Source organism: Artemia sp. Qi Xiang Cuo, chromosome 8 (genome assembly GCF_049724085.1).
Source record: "Artemia sp. Qi Xiang Cuo chromosome 8, ASM4972408v1, whole genome shotgun sequence".
Classification (NCBI taxonomy): Eukaryota; Metazoa; Arthropoda; class Branchiopoda; order Anostraca; family Artemiidae; genus Artemia; species Artemia sp. Qi Xiang Cuo.
In genome coordinates, this window is record NC_142801.1 from 7,385,186 (window position 1) to 7,400,833 (window position 15,648).

Sequence of the window (15,648 nt, forward strand, 5' to 3'; positions counted from 1 at the left end):
TCGCGTTTCTTAAAAAAAGGTTTCACTAAACTTATATATAATTCACTAGGTACTTACTCTTTTTGAAAAATGAAATTCACAATCTTCAGTAAGTCATTTCTGACTTTCCAACCACCATATTTCATTGTAGTCAAGGCAAACAGGGAATTGTTCAATTATTCGGAACATTCAGGGCTTTCTTGGCATATTAACAGCTTAAAAAACTTTTAAGAGATGAAGAAACTTGCTTACATGAAATATATGAGATGAACAGGGAAATGATACCTACTGAAGCTGATATTTAGAGAGAATATGCTGGATTCATGAAAACACTGTAGAAAAGGACCCAAAATCTATTGGGTCCTTCTGTCATTTGTCATTGGGTCCTTCTGTCATTGTTCTTCGGTCGTCCTGTGAACGATCATTACCACATTACAGGGAGTTTCCGAGGCACGGCCCTCGAAGGCACGGCCCGGGAGTTTCCGAGGCGCGAGTGTTTGTAATTTGGTATTACAGAGCAAGCTTTATGTACTTATCGGGTTCCATAACCTTTCTTATGATATAAAGTATCTTTTATAAGAATATTCAAAGATTGAGGATAAGAGTTTTTAGCTTAAACCAGTCACAAAAACCAGTGAGAAATATATGGCCCTAAAAGTTTTGTGGAAGAATGATCAAAATAGAAGATATACCTGGCAATTTTTTGATACTTTAAATTTTTTACCCAAATCCTTAGAAAGTCTCGTAGAAACCCAACAAAGTTAAGACCCCTTAAACTTTTTTTTTTCTTTTTGGATTTCTTTAAGCAGTTCCTCTATCATGTGCCTTAATCCTTATATTCTAATCTCTCTATGTCTTGCCAATCCACGAAGAATGGAATTTATACGATCGTAAATATTCTTTAAACCCATTTTTGTAAGAAAAAAGGGAATTGGTCCAGTCTCTCCCCAACTTATCTAAGTTAAAACAACATTACCTTTATTTAAACCTGACATTTCACTAAATGCTTCAAAATCAAGGGGCACAGCAAAATGGTTCTCTTCACTATTTGCCGGTTCAAAATTATTTTGAAATTAAGGGGAGGGGGAATGATGAACTGCCTCTCTTCAGTTGTGGTGAAAACATCACTAAATTCACTTGTGGTTGGTTCACCAATATACTGTCTAAAATCAAAGTCATTAAGCATTTCATTCATAGGGAAAATGTCTTCGCTTTGGGCAGGTTCAAATTTATCATGCAGTTCATTAAATCTGCAATTTTATCATGCAGCTCCTGCAGTTTATTAAACAATAACAAAGTGTCACTGGTGGAAGCCGCGTAGAAAATTATTCATATCTGGGTTGGCAGTTTAAGGCGCGTAGAAATTTCCTAGTAAAGCATAACTGCTCGAAAGAGCGTAAAAATTGTCTAGTAAAATATTACTCTTTTTAGGGGCATAGTTATTGTCTAGTAAAGCGTCAATAGTTGAAGGGGCATAGAGACTGTCTAATAAAGGGGCCAATGCTTGAAGGAGCATTCGTATTTGGCTTGGAGGTTGTAGGCCTAACAATATCTGATTTGCCTAAATCAGGGTCTGAATATCGTTTCTTTTTCTCTGGAGGGGAATGTTCCTCAAAATTTTCAAGAATACCACACTCTTTCATGACTGATTCTTTAATATCAGCTCCATTTTTCATGTGTAATTTTCAAAAGTTCATAAGAAACTAAAATTTTTTTAGCAAGGATATACAACCTTTTAGTAAACACGAATAAACAAGATTTTCTGGAATTCTATGAATCGAACATTTTGCGGGAGCACATGTTTTTCCGTGGGGGTCAGTCATTTTCCCATGATATTTCGTCGTGGGAGGTGTTTACACACACAAATAAACATTACATCCCAGGCAGAAATAATAACTTAGAAATCGTTGCGTAGGGCTTAAAAGTAGGTTAGTGGAGCACATATGTTTGCTGTGTGAGAAAGCATTAGCATAAGTAAACATCACAATGTTTCAGTAGGTCATATAGCTGTTTACCTTATAAAAAAGTGGGGCGATATATGAAATCCCACAGAAAGGGCCTGGTATAGCGATATGAGCGCTATGAATCTCTTATTCATTGGGTTTGGAACTAAAATACCTGACAGTATAGCTACCCTAGCACCACGAATCGCTAGCGTCAAGGCGGAAAACTAAAATCGTTGACTGTATAGCTACTCAAGCGCCACGGATCCCTAGCAGCAGCGTGGGGAAAGAAAATTTCTGACAGTATAACTAGCTATATTAGCGCCACGAAGCCCCTAGTAACAGGCGCGGAAAGTAAAATTCTTGTCATTGTTGCGACAGTAGCGCCACGAATTCCCTAGTGGCGGGATTGGGAACAAAAATTTTTTGGTAAGGATTGATAGACATATCCTTACTTAGATCAAACAAACAAGTCCGCTTTAAAACATACTTACCGAATTTAAAATCTATTCAGTAAAGTCCAAATCATGTTCAGTGATACTTTAGATGGTTTTTTTTTCAAAGGCTCTATATTTACCATATTTTGAACAATAGCCTTCGTTCAATTTTATATGTAAACATTATTACCAAAATCCATGGTTTTTCTTAAGTTTTAATTACTATTAGCAGAGGTGGTTACTTACTTACACTCCGTTACCGTGAACTATTCGATTGTTGTTTAAAATTGTTTAAAATTTTTCTCTTTCAGAATGTCGATTTGATAGTGTTGAGAATTTACCACACAAACCCAGTTCATAGACAATTTGAATGGATAGAACTTACAGAACATGCATCTCGTCCAGGGCCACTGGCGCACAACATTGAATCAATAATACCACCTGGAGCATCGCTTCCATAGTTTTTGTCACATTCTCTATTTGTTTGTACAGTTACATTTACTTTCATCAGAACGTCTAGTTGACGTCCACCTAAAAAGAAAAATTATAAGTATGTCAAACATTGAAAATTTTAAAAATATCAACATTAATACATTAAAACTAATAATATAAAATGGTGTTAAATATAACAACACTTGCACAAGCCCTTAAGATGTAAGATGTAAAAATTTTTTGATAGTATTCAAAATAAAGTGCTCTTTCATAGAGGTATAGTGCTTTGGCCATCAGAGGTATTAGCTTTCAGGGTGCTTCCGAGGTACACTGCTCACAGCTGCTTCAGCCTATATTTTCCTTCCATCTCATGATATCTTCAATAATTTTCTCACAGTACTCCTTTTACATTATAACGGTATGAAAATATCCCCCTGTAACCGTTTACCATATCGTGTAACTGTGCATGTGTGCCATATCACTTGGAGTATCACCAATCTCATTACCTACAAGTGATATGGCAACCCTGCATCCTTGTCCTTGAGACAGCATATACATCATAACCCTCCGTAAGCTCATTTCGAGTTTCCACTCCATCCATAAACTACGATTTTCAAGACTGTAATATGTGAATTTGCGCTTTCGTCGTGTGTCCGTCAAAATGGAGCACCGGAATTGGGAGCAAAGTTTTGCCATTGAATTTTGTGTTAAGCACGGAGAATCATCAAATGTTACGTTTGAAAAGTTAAACTGGGCTGGGGAGAGGATTCTTTATCCCAACCTCAAATTTTTAGCTCACACAAAGTGTTATTGGATGGCAGAAAGAAATGTTGAAAATGAACGACGTTCAGGGAGACCTTTAACTTCGAAAGCATCGAACTTGTGAAAACTCATATGAGCTCAAACTGCCATTTAACATTATGAATGTTGAATAACTAAAAAATTTTTAAAAAATTTACTGTTTATCAAATTTTGAATGTATATTTGCATACACGAAAAGACTGTGCCGAAACGGTGCCGAAAAACGTCTCAATTGAGCAGAAGGACATGCTAAAAAGAAGCGTCTAGATCTTCTAGACAGAATCAGTAATTAGAAAGATTTTCTTAGTCGTTTGATCATAGGAGATGACACATAATTTTTGAATACGATCCTGAGACCAAGAGGCAAGGTGAGGACTGGCACACTCCAAAATCCTTGACCACAGAGAGCTCAAATGAGCAAGTCATAGATAAAATCAAGGCTGATTGGTTTTTTGACACAAGGGAATTTTCCAAAAAGAATTCGTTCCCCCAGGACAAACTGTTAACTAATTTCCTTCATAAAGCCGTCCTTCAGGACTCTGAAAAAAAAAACTCCTTCGCTTGAGACCAGACATTAAAGAGAAAGGGTTTCTCTATTATGACGACACCCAATTTCACACTGTTCTCTCGATAACAGGATATTATTTCAAAAGGCACTCCTTCTCTGTATAGATTTTCACGTGGTAGGTTTCTTTGATATGATTTTTTTGTGAATATTGGTAATTAATAAAAATAAAAATTAATGTTCTCTCTATGGCTCCCCATCCCTCTTGTTGCCCTGACCTCAGCCCCAGTGACTTCTTCTTTTTTTAAACTGTAAATGTCCTCAAAGGAATTCAGAAATTATTTCAAGACTGTAATGGACATGCTGAAGAGACTGACGGTTGAAATGCTTCCAGCGCCGCCAAAAACAGTGGGAACAACCTCTCCATCGGTGTGTAGCTGCCCAAAGAAACTACTTTGAAGAAGATAACATGGATGTTTGAACAAAAAAAAGAACTTAGTCAAGTAAAAAATCAGTCTCACTGCTTTTCTGCCACATCCATATATATGTAGCCGCATATATATATATATATATATATATATATATATATATATATATATATATATATATATATATATATATATATATATATATATATATATATATATATATATATATATATATATATATTCCCAAAGTCACCCAATCAAAATTTTGAGATAGCCATTTGGTTCAGCATAGTCGAAAAGCTAACAAATATGTCTTTGAGGATGACTTAATCCCTCAAAGTACCCAGGGGAAGGGCTGCGAACTTTGCCCATTGTTTGCATATAGTATTGGTTCATGGGAAGTATACACACGTTTCAGGAGGGATTTTTTTCTGGTAGGGGGTGGTCGGAGGAGGGGGTTACGGTTGAGTATATTTCCATGTAGGATGTTTCCTTGGGGGAAGGGACATTTCTATGAAGGGGGGGCCAGATTTCCCAGCATTATTTAAAAAACGATCAGAAATTAAATAAAAAAAACAAGTTTTTTCAACTGAAAGTAAGGAGCAACATTAAAACTTAAGACAAATAGAAATTATTACGTATATGGGGGGTTCGCCCCCTAGTCAATACCTCGCCCTTTACGCTAAAGTTTTTTTAGTACTTTCAAAAGAATTGTCTATTCTAATTAACCGGCCTTTGTGAGTCAGGGGTTTGTGGTTCGAAGAAAATTCGAACTTTAGCGTAAAGAGCGAGGTATTGACTAGGGGTAAACTCCCTAATATACGTAATAAAAACTTACAAATATTCAAGTTCGTTACGTAAAGAAATTCATAATTTACGTCAGAAAAAAGTTTCGAGAAAGCCGTTTAGCCTAAACAAGCTAAATTAATATTCACATTTCGTTTTAAACGTCCATGCTCGGTCAACCGAAACTAAAACCTACATTGGCTTAAAAACGTTCAGAAATTAAATTAAAAAAACAAGCTCTTTGTAACTGAAAGTAAGGAGCAATAGTAAAACCTAAAACGAACATATATTAGTCAGATTATCAAAGTGGATGGCTCCTCCTCAACGCCTCGCTCTTTGCGCTAAAGTTAGACTCTGTCTCACAACTTCATTTTTTAAACAGTAAAAAACTTTAGCGTAAAGAGCGAGGCGTTGAAGAGGGGACAGCCCCTTTCATATACGGAATAATTTCTGTTCGTTTTAAGATTTAATGTCGCTCCTTACTTTGAGTTAAAAAAGCCTTTTTTTTTAATATTCATATACCTATATATATATATATATATATATATATATATATATATATATATATATATATATATATATATATATATATATATATATATATATATATATATATATATATATATACATACATATATATATATATATATATATATATATATATATATATATATATATATATATATATATATATATATATATATATATAAAAACCAACAAAGAGAAAAAATCTCTAAAAAAAACAAAAAAAAAACGAGACTGTGGCCAGTGGAGAGAAAAGAAAACATCATACAAACAACAATTCGGATATTTCGCCTGTATACAAACAAGGCGTCTTTTGCACAAAAGACACACAAGAAGAACAAAAAAAAAAAAAAGATAAAACTAAAAACCAATAAAACCACCACCAAAAAAAAAAAAAAAAACAACAAAAATGTAAAATCGGCGCAAACTAAACCACGTAGGGAAAAGATGCTAAAAATATAGAGTTACTTCAGTGAGGACACCAGAGTAAATGAGGAAAAATAAAAAAACTGTAAATTACTTTAATTATTCAGTTGCGAAATAATCCTTTTGTTAGCTATTACTGAAGCAAATCGTTTTGGTCTAACAGGTAAAATAGTCCCCTGGTGATTATTTAAAATCTTTACTCCCTTATTGACAATTGATTCACTCTTTAGAAGGTTATCATAAATTGGGTCAATATTTAAATTACCCGTGTCCCTATTTATGGAAAGGTTAGCAAACATATGTTTTTTAATTTCTATGGCTTCCCTGGCCCATTGGGTGTACCCCTTATCATTAGAAATAGCCAAGGCTTCATCAAATTTTACAAAATGGTCTGGTTGAAGCCAAATATGCTCTGCTAAAGCTGAAACGAAAGTTTCTGGAGGCTTGCTTAATTGTAGGGTTTTTTCTATTGAATTTAGGGTGTTCAATAAACCTTTCAACAAATTGTTGGTGAGTCCTACCAATATAGAACTTCCCACAAGAACATGGAATTTTATACACCCCACTTACTAAATTTCCCCGAGTTAAATCCTTACCAGAACTAAAATAACTACTCATTGGCCTCAGCGATTGGAAACATGTATCAATACCAAATTTACGTAAAACCCGTGAAAGTTTCTCACCCAAACCAGGTACATATGGTAATGAAATGAAGCTTTTTGATACAACTAAATCTAAAGACTGAGAAACCTCAATAACCCTACTACTATGTTTGGTCCGTCTATTTTCAATTATTTTATCAATGAAATTAATTGGATAACTATTACAAAATAAAATATCCCTCAAGTATAACAATTCTAAATCCAGATATTACTGGGAACAGATTTTAAATGCTCTATCCACTAGTGAAATTACAACCCCCCTTTTCACCGACATAGGGTGGCAAGAATGAAAATTTAAATACCTATCATTGTGCGTAGGTTTTCTGTAAATCGAGAAAAGTAAATGGAAATCCCTTTTAATTAATAAAATATCCAGAAAAGGTAATTTATTATTATCCTCAAATTCAACTGTAAATTTAATATTATTATCAAAACTATTTAAATGCTTACAAAAAAGGTCTACGGAGTCCAACCCATGTTTCCAAACTCAGACCACATCATCCATGAACCTACCCCAGAAACAAGGGGAGATTCTAAAACTGTGTATAGTGTAGGTTTCAATGGCATATATGAAAAGATTTGCAAATAAAGGAGAGATAGAAGCCCCCATAGGTAACCCAAAAATTTGTCTATAAAACTCCCCTCTAAAACCAAAATAAAAAGAAAATTCATTTACCAGCATAATTAGTTTCATAATGACATCAATATCCAAACTAGCTAACGTCACATCCTGTATTAAATCAAAGTGTCTTTCAAATTTACTTTTTAAAATATCGTCGCACCTTTTTAAATCACAATTTGAATACATGGACACAACATCAAAACTACAAAGAATTGAACTCTCCTCACGCATTAAATTTCACACTTTAGAAGTAAGATCAATCGAATTATTTAAATAGGATTTTTGTGTTCCCAAAAGTGGACGCAAAGCTACCGACACCCATTTTCCTAATTTTGATACAGGTGACATACAAGTTGACACAATAGGGCGGAGGGGGATCCAGTCTTATGAATCTTAGGTAGACCATAGATCTTGGGTGCCGAACAACCCCTAGGATAATATTTGTTATAAAACTGTGGGGTAATGTGAAATTTTTTTTCATTGACTCCAATTCCTTTCTTTTTGATTTTACATATTTATCTGTAGGATCAAAATTAAGTTTCTTGTATTTAATAGTGTTCAAAATAATGGATTTCAATTGATTATTATACTATTAAGTGTTCATAATTAATATCTTGTTTCACTTATCTGCTCTGGTGATAGTAAGGACTTTATCTTTTTTCAAATCAGAAAGGATTTTAATGTCATTTTTTTGTAAAATGTCTTTCCCAATGAAGTTCATATTAAAGGTGTTTAGTTTTCTTACGATCTCAGCTCTGAGTTCTTGAGGAGTATCAGCCTTATCTATAGAAGCCATAATTCCTGATTCCACCTTTGAAATTATTTTTGAATAGGAGACTGGTGTTGGAAAACAGAACTTTGAACCTTTCAACAAAACGGCTTCCTGTTGAATATTAAGAGGCTTAGAAGACAAATTCTTAATTGCTGGACCCAGACAATGACGAGGATAAAAAACATCTGAATCTTGGAAATTCTCAATCAAAAGTTTATTAAACTTGTCAACCAAACGAACCTTGGACAAATGAAAATCATGGCTAAAATATCTAATGGCTATTTCATTAATTCTAATAAAAATTTCAGATGTACGGTTATTTATTAAAAATTTTTCAACATAATTTAATTCCTTAGACAGATTAAATCGTCTCTGTTTTTGTTCCTAAATTACGTAATTTAGAGACATTATTATTAATTTATTTTTTTGTTTTGTTTCATTTTCAGTTCCAAAATGGGTACATATATTAAAAGATTTCGGAATCACTGATTCCTTCTTGCAATTTTTTAAGAAAAATGTTGATTTAATAGAAAAACACTTTGATTTAATACAGGATGTGACGTTAGCCAGTTTGGATATTGATGTCATTATGACACTAATTATTCTGGTAAATGAATTTTCTTTTTATTTTGGTTTTCGAGGGGAGTTTTATAGACAAATTTTTGGGTTACCTATGGGGGCTTCTCTTTCTCCTTTATTGGCAAATCTATTCATAGATGCCATTGAAACCTCCGCTATAAACAGTTTTAGACTCTCCCCTTGTTTCTGGGGTAGGTTCATGGATGATGTTGTCTGCGTTTTGAAACATGGGTTGGACTCCTTAGACCTTTTTTGTAAGCATTTAAATAGTTTTGATAATAATATTAAATTTACAGTTGAATTTGAGGATAATAATAAATTACCTTTTCTGGATATTTTATTAATTAAAAGGGATTTCCATTTACTTTTCTCGATTTACAGAAAACCTACGCACAATGATAGGTATTTAAATTTTCATTCTTGCCACCCTATGTCGGTGAAAAGGGGGTTGTAATTTCACTAGTGGATAGAGCCTTTAAAATCTGTTCCCAGGAATTTCTGGATTCAGAATTGTTATACTTGAGGGATATTTTATTTTGTAATAGTTATCCAATTAAGTTCATTGATAAAATAATTGAAAATAGACGGGCCAAACATAGTCGTAGGGCTATTGAGGTTTCTCAGTCTTTAGATTTAGTTGTATCAAAAAGCTTCATTTCACTACCATATGTACCTGGTTTGGGGGAGAAACTTTCACGGGTTTTACGTAAATTTGGTATTGATACATGTTTCCAATCGCTGAGGCCAATGAGTAGTTTTTTTAGTTCTGGTAAGGATTTAACTCGGGGAAATTTAGTAAGTGGGGTGTATAAAATTCCGTGTTCTTGTGGGAAGTTCTATATTGGTAGGACTCACCAACAATTTGTTGAAAGGTTTATTGAACACCGTAATTCAATAGAAAAACCCTACAATTAAGCAAGCCTCCAGAAACTTTCGTTTCAGCTTTAGCAGAGCATATTTGGCTTCAACCAGACCATTTTGTAAAATTTGATGAAGCCTTGGCTATTTCTAATGATAAGGGGTACACCCAATGGGCCAGGGAAGCCATAGAAATTAAAAAACATATGTGTGCTAACCTTTCCATAGTTAGGGACACGGGTAATTTAAATATTGACCCAATTTATGATAACCTTCTAAAGAGTGACTCAATTATCAATAAGGGAGTAAAGATTTTAAATAATCACCAGGGGACTATTTTACCTGTTAGACCAAAACGATTTGCTTCAGTAATAGCTAACAAAAGGATTATTTCGCAACTTAATAATTAAATTAATTTACAGTTTTTTTTATTTGTCCTCATTTAATCTGGGGTACACAATTAATTAACTATATTTTTTTAGAATATTTTCCCTCCTTTTATTTTTTTGGGCCGTGTTTACATTTTTGTTGGTTTTTTTTTTTTTGGGTGGTTGTTTATTGGTTTTTAGTTTTATCTTGTTTTTTTTTTTTTTTGTGTTTTTCTTTGTTTATACCCCGTTTTTTTATAAATGCGAAATATACCCGTTTTTTTGTTTCTGTTGTTTTCCTTGTCTATCCCCGGGCCCCAGTCTCGTTTGTTTGTTTTTTTTTTTTAGATATTTTTCTATTTGTTTGTTTTTTTTCATTGCGGGCCGGTTCGGCTTAAGATATTTCATATATATATATATAGATATATATATATATATATATATATATATATATATATATATATATATATATATATATATATATATATATATATATATATATATATATATATATATATGTATATATATATATATATATATATATATATATATATATATATATATATATATATATATATATATATAAACTTCAAAGAGCTTCTAAATTTAGTTAACAATCTCTACCTTTTATGAAAGGTGAAGCAATCTGAAATTTACAATTTACAAGACTTTCACCAGGAGCTCAAAAAATGCACAATTTTTTTTTGTAAGTTTGCCTCGTTTTAAGATTTATTTATTCATTTATATTAGTTCCTGTTGTATGTTTGCTATGATTGTTTATTTGATTTCTGTTGGTTTTTGGTCTCGTTTCTTCTTTAATAGTAATTGCCGGTTTTTTTAGTTTGAACCATTATGAGTTTACATTTCTGCTGATCTTCAGTTTAATATGGTTTTTATTTTTCTTTGAAAAACTTCTTTTCCGGAAAGTTTATTTTTATTAATTTCTGTTCGTTCTTGATTGCCAAGGTTTCAAGTTTTTCGACACTCAGCATTTCAAAATCAAATTTTGTTTTTGACATGAAATTTTCACCAAGTATCAGATAAACAATTTCGATCGGATCGGACAGCGCGGGCCCGTTCGTTTGCCCTCCAATAATTTGACTCTTAAAAAGGGCATTCCAATTTCCAATTAAATGTGCCCCTATTTGAAGTTTATTAGATCCCCCTCCATAAAAACCTTAGATGTCCTGGGGGCATAACTTACGACTATTGCATCCGGACTCTGGGGGACTGGGTCAATCTCGGGGGTATTTTTACATGATATTTGCACTATTTTGAACAAAATGGCGAAAAAATCTCAAAATGTCGATCGGATACGTTTGAGCAAAAGAGGGCTTGAAGAGATAGCTGCCCTCCGATCAATTTTGACTCTTAAAAATTACACTAGAACTTCTGATTTCCGATCTAATGACTCCCCTCTGAAGTTTATATGACCACTTTTTCAATATGAAGTACCTCTGGAAAAAAATAAGTAATAATAAACACTGAAACACAAAACGTTGCCTCTGAGCCTTAAATATATAACTCCATAAACTATCCCGACGTCTATGATCATTTCACAAGGATCTGAATAATGTATTATGTGACGGTACAAAACATTTTAAGTAATCAAAAATCCATTTTTGTAGACAGACTCAAGCTTTTCAGTGGATTGCCTAAATACCCAGGGTATATTAATTTGACTAGAAATAGAAGCAAAATAGAAAACATATTAAAGCTAATACTGTAAATAATTTACGTAATATTAATACACTAGCTACTACTTACTAATTCTAACCAAGCTCATAACTACGATATATGACGTATTACATTTGATATATATATATATATATATATATATATATATATATATATATATATATATATATATATATATATATATATATATATATATATATATATATATATATATATATATATAGATAGATAGATAGACAACTTATTCAATAGCCACTAGGCCTTTGCATACACTTAAATAAATGGTATAATTACTTTCACAACAAACAAAAACCTAAACCCATAATTTACATCTTTTTAAACCCTCTCTTTATAACCAACCTACCGGTATTAACTGTCTGCCGTAGGATCCGAAAATTAAAGAAAAATTCTTCCTCTGGTTTTGATTCTATTTCAGCTAGGCACCTGCAACTTGCAGGCTCTTTAATCGAGCAGCATTTACCACTACTGTCTCAGATGATCCTTGTCTGTGGTTTAGTCCCTTTGCAATTTTCTGTCGGACGAATAACTCCATCTTCAAAAAGGCAAAAAAGACACTTCTCTCTGTAGTTCTTATCGCTCCATTACCATTTCGTGTACTATGTTCAAGCTCTTTGAGTAATTTTTGATAAAAGACATTGAAGAAAATATCTCCGCCCCTCCTCGTCAGTTTGGGTACCAAAGAGGCTTAGGTAGAGAACACGCTCTCTTCTTGCTTATTGATGTGCTGAAGGATATTGAAGAAAGAGGTGATTTCTTAGTTTTGTGTGCACTCGATGTTGCAAGAGCCTTTGGCCTTCTGTAGGTTCTCACGGTTTTGTCTCTGAGGCCCATTTAAAAGGTACTGATGCTGCGATCATTAGTTGTTTAAGATACATTTATAGAAATCTGAAGGCTGGAATTAAAGATGGTAGTCAACTATTTTGATTCAGAAAGATGTACGCCAAGAAACTCTGACCAGTTTTTTTTTTTAAGGTTGTGTTACTTGCAGCTCAGGATAAGTTGAACTGTATAACATTTATCCTCAAAGGAGGATAACATTTATCCTCCTATATATATATATATATATATATATATATATATATACACACACACACACACACACACACACACACACACACACACACACACACACACACACACACACACACACACACACACACACACACACACACACACACACACACACACACACACACACACACACACACACACACACACACACACACACACACACACACACACACACACACACACACACACACACACACACACACACACACACACACACACACACACACACACACACACACACACACACACACACACACACACACACACACACACACACACACACACACACACACACACACACACACACACACACACACACACACACACACACACACACACACACACACACACACACACACACACACACACATCAAGGCTCGTATCCAGGGAGGGGGGGTCGGCCCGGTTCGAACCCCCCCTATATTTTTGACCGAGTCGAAAATAAGTCGTAAATTAGTAAAATCTAGGTAAAAATCAGTATAATTAGTCGGAAACTGAGTCAAAAATTAGTAAAAAAAAAAACCCGAAAAAGTAAAAAATTAGTACCCCCCCCCCCCCCCGAAAAAAAATCCTGGATCCGTCCCCATATTTATATATATATATATATATATATATATATATATATATATATATATATATATATATATATATATATATATATATATATATATATATATATATATGTATATATATATATATATATATATATGTCATATATATGTCATATATATATATATGTCATATATATGTCATATATATATATATATATATATATATATATATATATATATATATATATATATATATATATATATATGTATATACAGTGGGAAAATTACAAAACTCACGGAAGACGGAAAAACAGCAAACATTGACAAGGGGAGAAGGTAAACCGGCCCAAAAAATTAAATGTAAGGTTGAGCCATCCTGTCGAAAAAACGAAATGCTTAATAGGCTACATCAGTTCGAAATGTTGATAATCCGGAAAGATGGGATGCAGAAATGGATGAGCCATATAATATTGAAAATAGCACGCATGCATAATATTAAAAATGATTTTTCGGGAAATTTTTCAGAAATACTTTTAACAAATATGAGACGCCGAAAAATATTTGTCAACATGAAGAACTGATTGTACAAGAGGAAAATGAGACGAAATTTATTGTAAGCGGTTTTCCTTGTAAAGTACGAGCACTTTTAGTGCAATATGAAAAACCAAACGTCGGAATTCAACCCCCATTTAATGATGAATTATTCGTTTATGCGGTAAAATTAAAGAAAACAAACAGAGAGAAAAAAGATGCAAAGCAAAACTAAAATTTAAGAAATCATTTTTCGTTTAGCGACGATTTATTTAATGCTACTACAAAGGAAAAGAAAACTAAAAAAAAAGAAAAAAATATTAAACGGAGCTACAATAAAGAAATGCAGTCAAAGATAGTGGACACTGGAGTCCAATTTGAATTTAATGATGATTTATTTTGAGCGATGGAAAAAGTTGAGAAAAGTGAAAAACAACAACAATGCAAAAAAGAGACAAATTCGGAGATTCAGCCTGCAGTGGTGAAAAATAAAAATTAGATGGGCTGTGCCTAGCTAACATAAATAAAATTAAGTCAAGGGAGGACAAGGAGGTCCAAGACCCATGGGGAATAAAACAATATTATCACAAAATAGACTTAAACGACTCACAGTGGTTGTAGTGCTGGGAGATGTCACTGTCAGGTGGATTGGAAAACTGGGAATGAATCTGACCTTAAGGATGTCAGCCTTTGTCAAGCATTCCTCTGGGGAACAATGAATGACGCTCAATGGACAACTGGGTAGCCAGTTCTGACCCCTGTTGCCGGGATTTTGCCTCTCTAACCATGAGTCCATGGGGGTTAATCGTTTTTACAGGCCTTTGGATACCTTAGATTATTTAAAATTATGCCAAGGAAATCTTTACGTTTTACTTGAGATGTGGTGTTGTTTCCACCGATGGAAATCAAGAGGCTAGTTCAGCTAATTTTTCATGATGGTTGGCATCATCGAGCTCCTTCTGCCTCAAGTGTGTACCCGTGAGAGAGAGAAAAGTTGTATTTTGGATTGTGCTGATCACGTCATTTTCTGCGACATCAACTTGCAAAACCTTTGGGACATCTTTGGGACATAAACTTTCAAAACCTAATTTGGATGCCATACGATAGAGAGCAGGGTGGCGAGAGACGTGTGGATGACGACAGATCCAGAGCCAAACGGAAGAAGCATAGGCACTGGTGGAAGAAAGAAGACAAATGGATGTTGTAAAGTTGAAGTTCACGGGGGTGGAGGTTATTCCACCCTGTGTCTTTCTTTCGTACAAATGACCTATTTTTCTGCAATTACATTTGCCTCAAGAGATTTCATCACTCTGAACTCTGCCAGTTTTCAGATGCTTTCGCAATAAGTAAGCTTTGAAGTTAAATTCTATTTTGGTCTTCCGGGTCTTGGCCAATGAAAGACAATATTTCGCAAAATAAGCCTGGGATTTTAATGCCGATTTAGCGGATTGGCCCGGGCTAAGCGAAGGTCCATCCATATGCAGAGTTTGTTGTATAAAACCAGAGTTTTAGCAGTTAGTCAACTTTGAGGCCCCGTGTGGGGATTTATATATGTTTTGTGCCTCTTTGTAAGGTTACAAGCTTATTTTCTACAGCTTTGTAGAATATTCTTCCAGGAACCAAGACAGGGTAGGAGAAGAGTTGGCACATGTA

At 33.8% G+C, this 15,648-nt stretch overlaps 1 protein-coding gene across 1 annotated transcript in view; it reads right to left on the reverse strand.

The window, feature by feature from the left end:
* The window catches only part of LOC148949112 (putative inactive serine protease 43), a 58,057-nt gene that overhangs the window by 24,870 nt on the left and 17,539 nt on the right, over positions 1–15,648 (reverse strand). The window contains exon 4 of the mRNA XM_089092631.1: positions 2,745–2,890. Coding sequence (XP_088948757.1) covers positions 2,745–2,890 — 146 coding nt within the window. The remainder of the gene's footprint in view (positions 1–2,744; positions 2,891–15,648) is intronic.